Source organism: Martes martes (assembly GCF_963455335.1).
Source record: "Martes martes genome assembly, chromosome: 13".
NCBI classification, from domain to species: domain Eukaryota; kingdom Metazoa; phylum Chordata; class Mammalia; order Carnivora; family Mustelidae; genus Martes; species Martes martes.
In genome coordinates this window covers 40,759,125-40,777,715 of record NC_137901.1, presented here as the reverse complement: position 1 = coordinate 40,777,715, position 18,591 = coordinate 40,759,125, and the positions used below count along the sequence as shown (strand labels likewise).

Below are 18,591 nucleotides of genomic sequence, written 5' to 3'. Positions count from 1 at the left end.
ATTTAAAGAAAAAGAAAATAAAGTGATATGGGAACATGCGATCATAAATTGGAAAGAATTTACAAATTTCATGCATAGATTACTTCTTTCCTTACTAAACTGCTTTTTCAAATCTTATCCATTCTTCAAAGACTAATCCATCTCTTAACTTCTAAATTTCTCTGAAATCACTCAAGCCCTCAGATTTTCTCTATTCTGAATTGCCTCAATATTTATAGTCTATGGCCCTGTTTATATCAACATAATAAGCCTTCAGTATTATAGATAATTATAACCTACATTGATTTCTTATTATTACTGGATGACTTGTTACTATGCCAATTTTTTTTTAAATATACTTCTGATTTCCTAGCAAACATTTTAAGGGAAAAGTTTTTCCTTTTTTGAGGAATTAAATCACGTTTTTTTCCTTTTCCCTCCAAAAAAGAAATACAGTTACAGAACATATTATATTAAAAGATTTTTTAAAAAGTAGTAAACCAGAATCTTCTAGAAATGTAAAATGAATTCATAGAAGGATGATAACTCATTAGAGTACAACAGATCTTGATTCTAGTCCCAGTTTTTCCTCTTACATGGTCTATATGTATGAGATCGTAAGCAAGTTACTTAACTGACTTTTCATTTTCTCTAAACTATGGGATAAACATATCTTTACAAGTTGTAGGGACTCATATAAAATATTGTATGAATGTGCCTATCACTGGAGGTTTTCTTTTCTTTAACTTGTACTCTGGTACAGATTGATGAAAAAATTATTACTTACTTAAAGTTCAGGAAAGAAGAACCATTTCCTGGAAGTATCTTCCTATATATATTTCTTGTACTGTGTACTTCCTAAGGGAAAGTTCCCTCATACATGATGCTAGGAGAATCTGTATATAGATAATGGGAGGGCCACACTGTACGTACTGCTATCCCAGCAAAGCAGAGGATATAAAGCTAGTCTCTTTTTCATCTTAGGAAGTTGAAGTGCAAAGGATACCAGAGAGAGAGGACCTCTTTTCCAGCACTCTATAAAATAAATTTAAATCCAGGGCATTCAATAATAGAACTTGGCATCCAAGAGAATGGTGAATACATGAACAACATCAAGGGCTAAGAAGCCCTTAGATAGCCAAGAGAGTAGTTTTTTCCTAGCATTTAGAAATAATTAGTTCTTCGTTCATCATCACTAGCCATCAGGGAGATTCAAATCAAAACCACATTGAGATACCACCTTACACCAGTTAGAATGGCCAAAATTAGCAAGACAGGAAACAACGTGTGTTGGAGAGGATGTGGAGAAAGGGGAACCCTCTTACACTGTTGGTGGGGATGCAAACTGGTGCAGCCACTTTGGAGAACAGTGTGGAGATTCCTCAGGAAATTAAAAATAGAGCTTCCCTATGACCCTGCAATTGCACTGCTGGGTATTTACCCCAAAGATACAGATGTAGTGAAAAGAAGGGCCATCTGTACCCCAATGTTTATAGCAGCAATGGCCACGGTCGCCAAACTGTGGAAAGAACCAAGATGCCCTTCAACAGATGAATGGATAAGGAAGATGTGGTCCATATACGCTATGGAATATTATGCCTCCATCAGAAAGGACGAATACCCAACTTTTGTAGCAACATGGACGGGACTGGAAGAGATTATGCTGAGTGAAATAAGTCAAACAGAGAGAGTCAAGTATCATATGGTTTCACTTATTTGTGGAGCATAACAAATAATATAGAGGACAAGGGTAGATGGAGAGGAAAAGGGAGTTGAGGGAAATTGGAAGGGGAGGTGAACCATGAGAGACTATGGACTCTGAAAAACAACCTGAGGGTTTTGAAGGGGCGGGGGGTGGGAGGGTGGGGGAACCAGGTGGTGGGTATAATGGAGGGCACAGATTGCATGGAGCACTGGGTGTGGTGAAAAAACAATGAATACTGTTACGCTGAAAATAAATAAAAAATTTAATTAAAAAAAAGAAATAATTGGTTCTTCAATTATTTTTTCAGAAATCATATTTTTTTGCATGTTATCTGTAAGTGGTCACTCTCAAAACTGAAATATGGAATCTCACAGAACTACCAAATTCCTTGTGTGTTTTTTTGAAAAAGTGAAAGAACCTAGGTAAATGAATACAAAGAGATACTCACAGAAGTTTCAGTAAAATATGGTGGATTGTCATTTTCATCCTCAAGTGAAATAGTAATTGTTCCTGTATTAAATAACCCAAAAGGTTGGCCCCCCATGTCTCGTACTTCCATTACTAACTTGTATGTATCACAATGCTGGAAAAGAAAAAGAAAGAAAGAAAAAAGTACATTGATGAATACTTCTATTTCCTATAGCTAGTGATTCCCATTGCCATTGAATAGGCTCTCATTATTTTACATTCTTTTTTGATTTTTTAAAAATATATAAATATAAATAAGAATAACAGATTGGCTAGTTAGTACAATAGAAACCGGATATGTCTACTTTAAAATTTCAAAATTTAAAGCTATTTTGCATCCACACATCACATCAGGTCAATGATCTTCATGAGAACTTGCCCAATACCTTGTGCTTTCCCCAAATTTCCTTAGACACAAAGGAGGTATCCAGAGAAGCCCTAAGCACAGGCTGTACGGAAACAATCTGGGGAGGTGGCCAGACTCCTCTGGGAGTTCATTATGAGTATAAATATAGTTTACTGATTCTAAAATTAATTAATCAGTTCATTACTTCTCTATCCAGTAAAGGTGTAGTTGTGGTGATGACACCTGTATCCGGATGTATGGAGAAATGCTTTGGATGATCTGGGATTTGCTGTAAGATTTTATATTTCAGACGAGTATGGAGAGTGTCTGGTTCATCAAGGTCTATGGCAGTCACTTGTCCCACTGAAGTTCCTGTTCAGAAAAATCCCATATTGTCAACAACTTAAAAGAGCCATAAAATTGAATTACAAACAAGGTATGGTTGTAGCATATTCTCCTCCAAATGACAAGTATATTGATTTTACAAACAAGTAGAGTGTCTTAAATGCTCTTCCAAACTCCAGGTCCCCCCTAATTATGTGGGTATTCTGAATAACAGGGTTAATATTCCACATGTCTGAGAACATCCACCCCACCATTGGTTAGCGTGGTCCTCCAATTCTTACCCCCAACCCACCACCCCAGTTCACAGGTCATTTTTGGATGGGATCTTCTTTGCATGTCTCACTTCTTTTATGGGACAACTTGATAATGTTATGAGAGGAATAGCACAGCTTTGAATATGACAACAAAGAATTTATACCTTGATATTTCAATAAATCTGCTGAATTGTTAATATATGCAACTAATTATTAATATATGTAAGACAAACATTGTATAGCAATCTGAGTATCATTTGGACAAGCTTTACAGCCCAGAAGAGTTTGAGAAATGTTACTTTAGCAAATCAATAACTATGAAAGAACAATAGTAAACATGTATATAGACACAACAACAAGAGAATGGAGGAGGCATTTCTTGTAACTTTTTTATTTTCAAAATAAACTGGATACTCTTGTGCCTAGGTCACAATCTTGGCTGTTTATAACATTAGACTGGTTTGTCATTTTTTAAATTTGTTTGGAAAATATGCCAAGTAAATGTATGTATGTATTGTTATAAGTCAGTTAAACATTTCCATGAGATGATTTATTTCTGGGTCTTTGAAAATGTCTTGAAACTTTGCAAAGATTCCAATTATTTATTGCTTTATGAATGCATCTGTGACGCCTATGTACATGGTCAAAATAGAAAATATGAATAGCATTTGTCTGTAACACACATATATGCATTGTGGATTAATCTAACAAACTTGGTAACTTCCCATATTAGCTGCCTTGTACCTACACATAGCAAAAAAAAGGTTTGCCTTTGAAGAATTTATGATCTTCAAAGATTACAAAGTTTTATATAGAATATCTTTGACATTCAAGCATTGTTAAATGTTTTTGCATAATTGTGTTACAACATTACTGAGGATTTTAATCAAAGCAAAAATCTAGTTTTTTCCTGAGAGGTGAACTTACCAGTTCTACAATTTTCAGGCACACTGAAGATAGTCACTTTGTTTTCAAAATATGGAGCGTTATCGTTATCATCTTCAACTTTGAACAACAAGGGGAGTGGGTACTCCGGGGCATAACCGTCTGCTGTTGTGGCATAGGCGTAGAGCTGAAGGGGAGACAAACACCGTCAGCTTGTTTGCAAATGACACATTATGCACAAAATTAAGTCTAGCAGTTGGGGAAAGACATAATGTTTAAAAAGCCATCCATGAAAGAATATGTAACTAAGAACTTGGGTGATGGAAGATACACTAGCACAGTCAATGCTGCCATATGGCTTCAATCCTTGTGCAGTGTTCATGTGATTCTCCCGCCAAGGACCATGCATTCCAGCTAAATGGAATTCCTCTGCTCTCTGAATTAACCGCATACCCTTCCGCTTGTTAGATTGTATGTAAATTTCCCCCAGTTATGCTAATAAAAAGTATTTTATTACAGTTTAAAAAAATAAGATTCTGTTTATTTATGGATTTGCCAACATGTATAAATAGATATCAATGATCTTCAGAGATTCAATTATCAATTCTTTTCTCTATTTACCTGCATGTTCTCATTTTTCTATCATAAACATATTTCTTGTGTAATAAAAGTGCCAATAAAATCATATACAGGTTCCAAATGCCATCTCAAAATGATATATGCTGGTTCCAAAGGCCAGGATTTAATGTCCTTTTCTTTCAAAGACCATCAATTTATTTCTATACTCTTCTTATGTGGTTTATGCATTATAAGTGTTCAATAAATAGTGTTTGAGTTAAACAGATTTTCTTTACTGACAGCACCAACTAAACATGCCCAAGGTGGATTCGGTATTAATTCAGTTATTCACCGGTCAATTCTTCCTGATTTTCCTGCTGTAACCATCTTCCAAAATGAACCAGCGTTAAAATTCCAGGTATCTCCCTCCTCCTTGTCTTTCATTAGCCTTACCTCTCAGTTGCACAGTTCTAGAGATGCTGACATTTATGTGTCTCTGCCACTCGTTACCTCTTTTTTATTCCTGATGCCATCATTCTCATGAGACTCCAAATGGATTCTACATGTTATCCTACCAACTTTCCTGCAATTGTCCTAACTGACCTTCTCCAATATCTGCAGCACTCAAGAGTCAGAGTCATTTCCACAAAGCACAATTGTAATCCTGATATTACCTAACTAGATTCTTCAGTGATCTCTGTATCATCTACCAAAGTAACCACAAAATCCCCACTCCTGTTAAAAGGTAACATTACATCTTCACGGTTTATCTGGAAGGGAAGAAACTTCCACTCCAATCTCTGGGATGGATGGTATTGAAATGACCATGTTCTTTCTGTTCCCTTATTTGCATTTCCCCAAACAACCCCTAGGTAGACTTTGTTGGTAATAAAACTCATACTTTGATTTCCACCAGTCTGATCACTAGATCTTATTCCCAATAAATTCTAAATGCAGAGTGGAAACACAGCAGGGTTCCAGCTCGCCACCCCCACCAGCAGCACCGTGGTTTTCATCACCACCGTCCTGCCCGGATGTCACACTATTCGGCCTTCCTACGCATCTCTTCCTTTCTCCTCAGATTTTGTATGAATTTTTCCTTCTTTAAGCTGCTGCCATTTGAGATTTTTAGCTACAGAAAACTACAAAATTATCTTATGTCTCTATAAGATGACAACTGTCCTTAGGGATGAAGCCTGAGACATACCAAAGCACCCAACACAGTGCCCGAGTAGGTAATTCTTCAATAAACAGATTTTTCCACTCAATTCCATCCATCTTTCCTTTTCAGAAAGACAAACTTCCCTTTAGATTGGCCCTTGGTGGGGCGCCTGGGTGGCTCAGTGGGTTAAAGCCTCTGCCTTCAGCTCAGGTCCTGATTCTGGGGTCCTGGGATCAAGCCCCGCATCGCGCGCTCTGCTCACCAGGGAACCTGCTTCCCCCTCTCTCTCTCTGCCTGCCTCTCTGCCTACTTGTGATCTCTGTCTGTCAAATAAATAAATAAAATCTTAAAAAAAAAATTGGCCCTTTGTAAAAACGTATCATAAACATTCTCCACAGAATCACTTGTAACGAATTCTTCTACTTTATCACATTGGCATTAAAATATCTCTCTATCTAACTTAAGTCCATCCTGCTATAATTTATACAACTTCTTACTAGTGCTTTTCCTCATCAGAAATGAAGATCATCTAGTTCCCACCATACAATCACTTGTAGTTTGACATAATAGTGTTTCCTGATGTTTAACAACAAGTTAATATCATTATCTCACCTTCCACAGATTCAGATGTGATGATTTTATTTCAGGTACTATTTCAGACACCTGGTTTTATTTGTTTTTTTGTTTTTTTGTTTGTTTGTTTTTACTAATAATGAACTAAGTATCTCCAAAATAGATCAAAATTGAAATCATTGTTCTACAGAGGGTGATCTAAACTAGGAATATACCTAAACTTCAAAGCATAGCCTAGTTCCCTAGGAGAATCCATTTATGTCCCTGTAATAGAGAAACTAATTTAAATACTTTCTTATTTAGTCATTGAGGTAAACTCAATGATAATACTGGTTTTATAGTAGAGTTCACATTATTTTATACTGAAAGCAATAATCATACACTTGAATATTGCAATAAGAAGTATATAGAACATTATACCTTAAAATTAGTCATATTTTTAGCTGTTAGAAGAGTATTATTTAAATTTCTTGTGAATTTTTAATATGTTGTTTCTCCCTTGAATTCTTCTGTAGCTTGAAGAATCTCATTTCTTTTAGCCCTTTCCCACTACAATTTGCTGAATTTTCTTTTCTTTTCTTTTTCTTTTTCTCTTTCTTTCCTTCTTTCTTTCTTTCTTTATTTTCTTTTTATCTCTGAGAAGATGGAAACAGTTGCCAACAGGAGTGGGAACCTGAGTTTGGCCTTGTAAAGAAAGATATCTAGTGTAGACAGGGCAAAGGTAGGAGGAGAGCAGTGGCACCAAAGCTGAGTGGGTATAGAATGTGATTAGCAACATACATTTAAAGACAATGGGTGCACCTGTGTGGCTGAAAAAGAAATGTATGTTGCCAAGATAACAAGGCTCTGGTTGGAAGGGAAAGGGACTAGCCTGAAACCAATTTTTCCCTGTGTATTTACAAAGATACAGATTCTCCTTAACACTCAAAGAGAAACATGTTTGTAACTGCTTTCTTTCATAGAATAGCCTGGAATTATTGAAGAAAATCCTCTACTTATACAAGAATTCTTTGAAAAGCTTGGATAAAATGGACTTATACACATCCCTGAAAGATTAGATGAATTTAATGGTTTAAGACAAACTCTTGAAACTGCAATAATGATGTGATTCATCCAGAAAAATACTTACAAGCCAAGATCAAACAAGAGAGAGAATAGGAGCACAATGAGAATGTGTATTGCATTAGACCCATGGCAACCTGTGCCAATAATTAATGAAATCAAATTATTTCAAGTAACAACAATTGAGTAATACATAACATTTATATAGGTTAGATAAATGCAAAAAATTGGGAAATCCCATCAAAATCCTGTTTTAATGACAAAATCCTAGAGCATGTGTATTTTGTGACCTACCACTAGAATACTTTTAAAGAGCTGTATGGTTTTCATACTGATTTTACCAATATTTAATTTGTGTATTTAATGTTTGCAACAGCTCTGAGGTAGTTAAGAGAACTATTAGTAGCCTGTAAGACGGAGAAGGAAACAGATTCTTGAAGGTTGTGACTCATCCAAGCCTAGAAGAAAAAGTGGTAGATAATGAGGATCTACTAATTTCCAGAGTAATAAGCTTTCCAACATAAAGCTAGTAAGTGAAATCAATTCGATAGAAAAGCAAAGATGTATTATTTTAATTTGCACCTCTATGTTGACAGAGAAGGCTATCATTCCACATTGCCTCAAGTGAGTTCATGTTTCATCATGTTTATATCTGGCTGTTATACTTCCCTTTACAAATCTTACTAATTTTCAAGTGGTATTTCTTAATATCAATTCAATCTTAACTATGATTCAATGGGAACTAGAGAAACATGGGTAATTCTGAAATAAAAATTATCCAGAAGCCCAACATTAAGAATAAATTCCAAACCATTTTATTTCTTTTGTCCTTCAAAAGATATTAAAAAATAGCAAAGTAACTTTTTAAAAAAAGTAATCTCTACATCCAACATTGGGCTTGAACTCACAATCCTAAGATCAAGAGTCACATGCTCTACCAACTTGAGCCAGCCTGGCACACCAATGTAACTTATTTTCATTTTTTTTTAAAGATTTATTTATTATGTATTTTAGAGATAGAGAGCACAGGGGCGAAGGGCAGAAGGAGAGGGAGAGAGAATCTTAAGCCTATTCTGTGCTGAGCACAGAGCCCCAGGTGGGCACGGTCTCATGATCCTGAGATCACCACCCTGAGTCAGTCGCTTCACCGACTGTGCCACCCAGGAAGCACCCCCTTTTTATAAATAAAACTATTCTCTCCTTCTGTTCTCTGGCAACGATCCAGTGAGAAGCAGCTGAAGATTTCAAAAATTCAAAAACAGGATGTTATCAGCAGACTAAGAAATGAAATGTACTTTGCAGCATACAGAGCAGGCAGCTTATTATTTCTCCTTGGGAGTGACTACTAGTGTTAGATCTTTTCTTCTTATAATGGATCTATAAAAGGGGCAGAGGGACGCTTGGGTGGCTCAGTTGATTAAGCATCCACCTTCATCTCAGGTCATGATCCCGGGGGCCTGGGTTGAGTCCTGCATCAGGCTCCTTGCTCAGAAGGGATGTGCTGCTCCCTCTACCTGCCACTCCCCCTGCTTGTGCTCTCCCTGCCTTTCTTTCTGACAAATAAATTTTAAAAAGTCTTTAAAAAAGGGGAGGTCAGAGAATTTGCATATTCACATGCACACATACCTGTATCTATATATTTTTCAACTTTTTATGGTTCCTTGATAGATCAAAATGTTTGCAATGATGCTTAGCATACCTCTCCTATTAGAATCTATGTAAGCTATTTTTTTTTTCTTTTTAAGATTTATTTGACAAAGAGAGAAAGGGTGCACAAGCAGGGGGAGTGGGAGAGGGAGAAGCAGGCTCCCCACTGAGCAGGGACCCCAATGTGGGGCTTGATTCCAAGAGCTTGGGATCATGACCCAAGCTGAAGGCAGAAGCCCAACCAACTGAGCCACCCAGGTGCCCCTGTAAGCTATTTCTTAAAGTAATAATTTGATATTATTGTGAATAAAGTATGTTTATTCACAGAATTTGGGTGGGAGCATAAAATTATAAGGACAATATGTCATTCTAATCCAAGCATTTAATTTAATTATTAAATCCCTAAAGTGGGACATTTATGTTCTAAAAATTTCACCTTATCCAGTGCTTTGACATCCTTAGGACAGGGTCTTCACCCACACCCCCAACCCTAGGCATTCACTTCTTTCATGGCTGCTTTTGCGTGGCTACCAGTTCCTGCTTATCTTTTGGATATCTGCTAAGATGCTAATTTCTGGACTACCCAAGTATGAGATAACTTTCCTCTCTATAGACTCATTTAACAAAGAATTCTTCAATTATACTCACTTCTAATTCAAGAATCCAAGCACTTAAACAATTTAACTCACCATCTCCCTGAAACTCACTGTGAATTTCTTCTGTATGTCAGATTAGACCTCAGACCACTAAGGAGATATGTGAAGTTTGAAACAGAAAAAAGAAAGGATTTAATTTTCTGAAGAGCTGAATTTTACTTTGGGTCAAATTAGATAAAATAAGAGAAATTGGTAAACTTATTCTGGATTACTAAAGAAATAAAATGATATCCAAGGCTCTCATGGTTGGAGGACAGTCAGAGAGAAAAAAAAGAAAAGAAGCATAATATTATTCAAGAGGTGAAAGCAGTGAACCTCAATTTTATGATATGTTTAGAATTACATTGGGTGGGGGCACCTGAGTGGCTCAGTGGGTTAAAGCCTCTGCCTTCAGCTCAGGTCATGATCCCAGGGTCCTGGGATCGATCCCCGCATCGGGCTCTCTGCTCAACAGGGAGCCTGTTTCCTCCTCTCTCTGCCTACCTCTCTGCCTACTTGTGATCTCTCTCTGTCAAACAAATAAATAAAATCTTTAAAAAAAAAAAAAAAGAATTACGCTGAGTGACTTCAAATTTTCAGTTGCTGGGGTCCCATCCCAGTACAATTAAATCAGAATTTCTGGGAAATGACCTAAGCATCAGTATTTTTTAAAAAGTTCTCATGTGATTTATAATGTACAGTCAGGTGGAGAATAATTGAAACCTGTTATTATAGGGAACTACAAACTCAACAAAATTCATCACTGTTGTCCCAGGGTTCTACAGATCAAAGACTGTCCTTTAAATTCTGTCATTTTATTTTATAGAGCTTTTCTCCCCTTATGATATCCATTATCTTTCTTCATCAATTGTGCTAATAGAAATGTTAAGTTTACATCATACAATAATGATATTTAAAATATTAAATCAAATGATTAATTTTCTAATATGTAAATAAGCTGTATTGAAATTACAGAAACTGTAACTGAAAAAATAATTCTGAATAATCCAATAATCTTACTGGAAACTGTTCATACTGCTCACGATCTATGCTTCGCGTACAAAAGATGTCCCCCGTGTCCTTATCTATGTAGAACAAATTGAAGGGCTCTTTGTCCACCCCTGGTCCACTTATGGAGTAAAAGATGGTGTAGTTCTGTGCAGCATCAGACTGGACCTGTAACATAAGTGACAGTCTAGTAAAATAACAAATATACTATGGTAATACCTTCAACCCGATCTGTTGTGATGCTTTAATTTTTGTCACTTGGTCCCTTTCCTATTCACCTATTCTTTCCTTCCCCTGCTTCTTTATGCATCATCCCATATTTTTTAAGTTCTTATTCATACTCAACAACGTGCAAAGCCACAAACTGGATCATCTATATGATCCTAAATTTTTTTGAATTCTCTGCATATTTATGGAAAGTCTTAGAGTTGAACATACCTTCACAATTTCTAGTCACTTAATCCTTATTCCTATATAAAATATAGTAACAATTTCAGTGGTTTTGAGTTATTTGAAGTGGAAACTTTTCTGATTTAAAAAATTAAAAATAATGCAACCTCCCACCCACCATTAAGTCCTAATTTCAAACCTGGCCTATTATTACACTCCAGCTAGCTGGCCGTGACATCTCCTTTTTGGTAAACAAAAATACCGGTCTTTTTTTGTGAGGGTAAGTGTGAATTAAGGGGACAATTGAATTATGCAAAATCTATAGGCATGTCCTCTGAGCAAAGAAGAGTGAAGTCTGGTGGACTATTCAGGAGAATCTGGATATAGATTTAAAAGCATCAGAAACTCAAAATATGAAACTTGTTTGTAAATGCAGAATAGGATTTCTGTAGGAAAGTGACAAAATACACTGATTTTTTTTTTTTTTTTTTTACTTCTGGTGAATGGATGATCCTTATTAGCACAAACAGGTGAAAGCCCTGAAAGTTTTAAAAGTAAACAAGCTATACTATGTAAAGTCAAATGAGGTAAAATGTACCTGCTGAACATGTTGTGGAAATGGACCTAATGAGTTCTCCATCAGGGAACAGGGAATAGGGGCCCATCGTCTCTTGCTGCGTTTGAGAACCGTGTCTCTGGTGTGCCTCTTCTTGGGAACCTGCATGTGATGAGAGATGAAGAAATAGAGCCCAGCCTCTCATCAGGAACCGTGATTTTCACATGTACACCAACATGAAGAAAAGAAGTAGGGGTTGCACATAATAATATCACAAGTAATACCCAAACTGTTTCTGTTTTTTGTTAAGATACACACACACACACACACACACACACACGCGCGCGCGCGCACGCGTAAGAACCAGTTTCATTCTGTTTAACCAGTTAATCAACCAGAGATTTGTAGGGCGTTGCTGGAAGATCCCATCTTGAGAAGTATTAACCCCCTAAACAGAGATTATCCATTAACAAATATCTAAAAACTGATTTTATTCCACTTGGTGTGGTACAACCAATATTTGTTAAAATACTGGCTACAGCGTTTGTGTAACTATGCAAAGACAGAGGTCAATGTTCGTTCAAGTATATTTTATTTTATGTGATGTGGAAACTCTATAATATGAAAATATGAAATAATGTTTTATAACACTCCCCCTAAATTTGTAATATGTCATGCATATTAAAATGCAAGCACATTCTAAATTTGGTAAAGAATTCTTATAATCAAAAGTAATATAGCTGGGAAGTCTCTCACAAATTAAATTACTTATTAAAAAGTTATTCCACAAGACTTACTTCAGGGTGCAGACTTTGCTTAAAGTGAGATTTCTGTGAATTTCAGTAACCTCTCCCTTCCCACCTCTTGATCACTACCACTCATGGCAAGAACATGAATGAGCCTAGAGCCAGGACATTCCAACCAGTCCCGTGGACTGGCTACACATCATTCTCTAAAGAGAGGTACCCCATGGCATTTTCTATTATGGTGGGAGTAAGCTGTAGACAACCTCTTTAAAGCGACTGAAACCCACAGTCACTTGGGAGAAAGCCACTCAGGGTGGAGTCCCACACCTCCAACCTGACTCAGTTTTCACTGAGTTTTAGACCCAGCCCTGCTTGTTCCTCAAGTTGGTTGTGCTAAGTGCCACACCTCAAAGCACTATCTGAAACCTTTGATATTCTGACCTTGCTCCCTGGCTGCAGAGCTGTTCATTTTTACACCATTTTGTGGAGAGCTCTACCATTCCTTGAAACAGTCTTGTCTTTGCACAGGTTAGTTAGAAGGGGAATAAACACACAAGTAAGCATTCAGGAACCATGATTTTGGCAGGGAAGGAAGTCTACGAAATGAAGGCCTCTTGTAAGCAGAGCGTATACCTTCTTTCCTCTCACATCCAGTACAATTTCTATCTTTTTCTGTTCCTGGCTCTGGCCATCTGAAGGGAAAATGGAAAAGCTCTTCCTTTCAGAAGACAAAATGAGGTCGTGTGTTGTGTAAATGGAACCATCTTCTAGAATCCTGAAGTCAGGGTCACTGGACAGGATTTGACTGGTGGATGGGAAGCATTCCTTCAGATTCACTGCAGGGAAGACATTGGCAGCAATTTGTAAAATAAAACAGGAATAGAACAAGTTTTACAGGAATGACAACTGACAGTCCGTGAGAAGCAGAAAGAGGGAGGTGACGCTTGGAGGTTGTTGAGTACCTATTATTATAAAATTGAGGGGCCATGGAAATTAAATAATTAAATAAATGGAGTCATAGTTTCCATTATTTTCATCATAAATTAATTTGTTAAGAGATATCAAATATTTTGTTACTGTCCCTGGATTTATTGTTTCCACTTTAACTCCTGCTTATGGGTTTGTACATATACATATAAATTTATCATTTTATATGTAGTGTTACTGGTATGGTCTCAGATTTGAAACAGGTCTGCAACCATCTTTGATAACTAAAGCTGTCTTGCAAAAAAGAAAGAAAACAGGTCTATACTTCAGTAATACTTGGTACATAATGGGGTTGTTATCAAAATGTTTCCTTTACAGATTCATATTTAACATATTTAGCATATTTGCTATATGTCTATAGAGTATAGGTTGTATTCTCTTTTACATACTTTTAGAAGATTTAAGGCAATGGATTAATTTAGAATTTCAAAGCACAGGCCAAAATGATGTCTGCCTTGGAAGGATACCACTTTCGTATTCAAGGTGTAAACTTAAGGCCAAAGAAAATCCTCATGAAAGGAATCTGACCCTTGGACTCAGAGCAACCAACCTATGCTTGAAGGATGGCTGTGATAGTGAAATTTTACTTGACTTTCACAAGCTATTCCATGTAACAAATCACATAAATTCCCATGGGGGCACTTGTTCATTGTAGTCAGCCTCAAGCGCAAATATTATTGGGGGGGCATTTAAATTTTAACACAACTGTTTTATATCTAATCAATTAAAGAGCATTGGCTTTGGAATTTTGGCAACAGATTAGTTGATATGAATTAAAATATGCCTCTGGTTTTCATGCCCTCATTCATCTGAACTAAACACATTTAGCCCTTTGATGTTTGCTAATTTTTCTGGCAAGAAAAGTATACAACTAAGGTGGTACTTTAATTGTTTCTAACCACTACCAAAACACAGGTAGTCCATCTTTCATTTTATGTTGGATTTTAATGCCAAGTAGCTATTACATGGCTTTATCCCAAACTTTACAAGAGCAGCCTGAAGCTAAATGTAGCAGTTAAAACTATGAAATTCTTAATACTGTTTCTCACCTTTGCCTACAAGTGTTTCAGCCTGAAGATGAGAAGGAACTTGAAGAGAAATTTTCTGACAAGCATCACAAGATAATATTAAAACCTCAAAAAAAGAAAAAAAGAAAAAAATCAGGAATTATATTTGATCACAGACTTCCACATTACAGTTGTCTTATTGATAAAAAAAAATGTCAATTTCAGAAACAAATTTATCTTCTAGTCCTTCCATATTTTTCATATTCATTTTATTTTAAAGATTTATTTATTTTATTCTAGGGAGAGAGAAGGTGGGGATGAGGAGGGACAGAGGAGAGGGAGAGAGAATCTCAAGCAGACTCCAAGTCTGATGCCCGATGCCATGAGTCTGAGATCAGGACCCCAGCCCAAACCAAAAGAGCAATGCTCAACAGATTGCCCCACTCAGGTGCTCCCATGTTCATTTTATTTTATTTCATTTTATATTTAAAATTTTAAAAATATTTTTAAATATTTTATTTATTTATTTAACAGAGAGAGAGAGAGAGATCATAAGTAGGCAGAGAGAAATGCAGAGAGAGAGGGGTAAGCAGGCTCCCTGCTGAGCAGAGAGCCTGATGCGGGGCTTGATCCCAGGACCCTGAGACCATGACCTGAGCCAAAGGCAGGGGCTTAACTCACTGAGCCACCCAGGTGCTCCTCCCATGTTCATTTTAAAAGGGAAAAGCAAAGGAAGTGGCTTTAGGGGCACCACAGTCATTTAGTATGAATGAGAAATTAAAATGAACAGAAGTTCTTAGAACCTAAATCATATCGTATTATTTTTTAAATATGGGTTACAAACAAGTGATTTTACATAGAGATTGTCATCTCTAAGTCCATTCATAAATGCCACACTGATTTCTTAGCATGAAGAAAGTACTTAACTCTGGAATTTAATGATCACACATTTGTATACAAATCATCATTTCCACACCCCCACACAATTTGAGGTTGTAGTTGATTAAGGCTAAAAACCATGACGATGTTTTTTAACCTCGTGAAGAACCACACCCACAAAACTTCCCTCATCTCAGACTGCTCCTGGAACTGGTTTGGCATAACCTTGAAAGTCTAAATGGTCTTGAATCAAAGAACTCATCTAAAAAGAAATATAATTCAAAATATAGAGAGTAGCCTTCAACACAGTAAAGATAAGTAACTAAATTCAAGGCATAGCTATTGTTTTAGAAAGCTAGGTAGTTAAAGGAAAGAAGATAGACTATCTGAGGAAAAAAAATTTATTGGTTTAAAAGTGCTGACAGGTTTAAAACATAATTTGCTTCTTTTTTTTTGGCATTTTGTATCTATCTGCTTCCTTTCTGTTTATCAAAATGATTGATTTTTGATTACTTAAATATAAGATAGCACAGATCTAGATTTCCCAGAAACAGGTCAATTTTATGGTTAATTTTTCTGAGAACATATTTGTAGTTTTATGGGACATATTATTTGGGAGAAAGAAAGAGGAGTGTGTTATTGTCCATACTCAGAGTGTGTAGTTCATTTCCAACTCAATTCAATTGCATTGGCTATATTTCGTCAGCCTATTTAAATAGTTTGTAATTTTACAAAAGCTCTGTTATGCAGAAAATACCAAAAACTGGAATTTGAAAAATCAATTTGTAATCACTTTAATTAATTAATTAATTGATTTTATTTATTTATTTATTTTTAGCCTCCCTGTTATATGTTTTCACAACATGCCCATATTTCCCTTCCTGGAATGTCGCATAAGTCTAATCATACAGTCATGCAATGCTCTTTCTGTTTCCAGGCCTCTGTTCTATCGGCTTATAAGCTATGAAAGGGGAAAACCACACCTGTCTTGTTCTGTTAGAAACCCAGTGCTCAGCACATGGTAGGTATTTAACAAATGGTTGCAGAATGAATTTGATGGAATTATATTCAGTTTAATTTAAATAACCACTTTTTAAAACATAAGACATTCTTATTTATTTGACTTTTTAATATAGTTATTCCTAATGCCAAGGAATAAACTAAATTATATCCCAAGAACTATCTGAACATGAAGAATTCTATTAGTAATGATCTAAATATGTGATGCGGAAAGAGTACTTTGTAATTGACAAAATATGTATACATATGCACAAGTCTCTGTGTATATATATGTGTGTGTATAGATACATATATTTAACCTGTACACATACACACATTATTCTTATAGTATATAGCCACATTCCCAACTCCTATACAGATCTTTCCTTTCTGCCCTAAGACCCCCACTTCTTTGCTTCTGGCTCTGTAGGCAGAGCCAATGGAGGTTTCCAGAAGTACTGTTCCCATCTTCAAGTTAAATTAGCAGCTTAATGATTTAGAGGGAGCTGGGGTCAGACACCCTTTTAGCTATTATGGGGGTTAAGGATGGATGGGCAAGGGATGAACCGAAGGAGACTGGACACAGCAGAGACCAGAAGCAAAAGAAATCTGGATGAATCCCACAGAAATCTTTCACCGCATTTTACCTAATATTTAATTTAAGGTGATCTCTGAGGTTGTTGTCTGCCTCCCACTCCCCAGGGAGTTACAGAATGAGAATTTGACCATCAACCCTGCATCACATATTTATATGGAGAAAATGTTTACCCCCATAGAGTTAAATCTTTAAATTCTTAAAATATACTTCGAAGCTAAAGGATTTTGCAAAAATGGAGTGGAAAAAAAAAGGAAATTCACTGCTCAGAAATGCCACATGGAGATATGGGACCAGCACCCTTCTCCCTCATCCCCACCAAAGAAAAACAGCACCTGAGTACACAGGTACAAAGCTCTAAAAAACCCAAGTGGAAGCCAACTTAATAGAATTTTTTCAATGACGGTCACATTCTTCTTTATTATTTTTCTCAGGTTAAACCCCTTTTCAGACTAGGAGTTCTGCTCGTCTCTTAGCTCCTGGTGGGTACAATGAAAGTTCTGGATAACTGCACCTTCACCCAGACTCCCTTTCCTCTTCTTACTCAGTGGAACTAAGCATGTAAAATATCCACAGCTTATTTAATGACTCCTAGTAAAAGCAAACCTCAGAACCTCTGGGCCATATGTCCGAGGAATGAATTCATTCCATGAGTCCTTGGGAAAACACCACAGCAAGACTGAACCGGGGAATCCCTTGAAAAACTCTAACATCCAGGCAGTGGGCACGTTAAGAGTAAACAAAACACCTGCCATCCCAGGTCACGGGTCTCTCAACTCTCCCTTGAATTTTCCTCAGCTTTGTTTTTGTTTTCCCAGTCTATCGTCTTGGCTTTCCACAGCCACCCCTACTCTCTTTCAAGCCCAAACTGGAGGGAGGAAGCACGTAGTGACATGCCTGAATTCCCTAATCCTTTGGTTGTTACTCACCAGGAGACAGAAAAGGAGCTGCTTACAGAAGATGCTCCCTGGGGCAGCAGAGGCTACAGCCATCAGAAGTGGTCCCAATGGTCAGGGCTGGTGGCTGGATAACAGGGCAGCTTGGGATGCCCAGGGTGGCTTAAGCAGATTCCCAATGGCTGGCACGTGTGCGGGGCACACTGCAGCCACCTTGCTGCAGCTGAGCTGGGTTTGGAGGAGAGTCAGGAGGCAAAGCGATAAAAGACAGGAGAAGGAGCTGCGGGAGAATTGCTTTCCTCCTATTTCCAGGCAAGTCCTCCTCCTTCCAATTCAATTACCTCTGAATGTGAAGAGGTTTTCCTACAAGTGGGGAGGGTGGGGTACGAAACACCCCAAAACCCAGTCACTAGCTCCTCCTCACAGCTTTCAAAATTTCTCCTGCCACTTGACACATCGGCAGAAGCAAGAGGGAACACCCTCCATCCTCAGCCCTCCTCCTTTTCCCCCCCAGGTTGATGCTCCCCGGTTATTACCCACTCCCACGTCCTCCACTCCTTCTTGGCCTTATTAACCTGTCTTGCCCCTGGGTACAAAGAGAAATGGTGCACAAACTCCGTACAAGGGAGTGATGCCGCCTCAGCTGCAGTTTTGGCAAATCCGGGGCCATATGCATGTGCAATCACAGCCATCAGACGTTATCTCCCCATCGAAGCATTTAGGTGTTGTCTGCCACAGATGTTCCGCAGCGGCTCCATGGGAGGGAGAGCTGGTGCTGTGGTCACAGCGGCGACCTCGTTGTGTCTACGCCCCGTCATCGGCTGTCCACTAGGGTTTGGTCTTCAAGGTGTCGCAAAGAACTTAGCACAGTGTGTAGAGACCTCATAAGAGAATAAAGAAACAGCTGGG

At 37.4% G+C, this 18,591-nt stretch overlaps 1 protein-coding gene across 2 annotated transcripts in view; it reads right to left on the bottom strand.

Annotated features, from left to right (window-relative positions):
* Nucleotides 1-18,189, bottom strand: part of DSC1 (desmocollin 1) — a 32,188-nt gene extending 13,999 nt beyond the window's left edge. Inside the window, exons 1-8 of one of the 2 annotated variants that reach the window (XM_080821295.1) lie at nt 17,716-18,189; nt 14,356-14,440; nt 12,953-13,155; nt 11,616-11,735; nt 10,640-10,795; nt 4,025-4,169; nt 2,704-2,870; nt 2,133-2,267 (exon numbers count right to left, since the gene is read on the bottom strand). In XM_080821295.1, coding sequence (XP_080677421.1) covers nt 2,133-2,267; nt 2,704-2,870; nt 4,025-4,169; nt 10,640-10,795; nt 11,616-11,735; nt 12,953-13,155; nt 14,356-14,440; nt 17,716-17,778 — 1,074 coding nt within the window. In that variant the 5' untranslated portion in view covers nt 17,779-18,189. The remainder of the gene's footprint in view (nt 1-2,132; nt 2,268-2,703; nt 2,871-4,024; nt 4,170-10,639; nt 10,796-11,615; nt 11,736-12,952; nt 13,156-14,355; nt 14,441-17,715) is intronic. The other variant, XM_080821294.1, reaches the window with a different exon arrangement.
* Nucleotides 18,190-18,591: the final 402 nt, after the last annotated feature.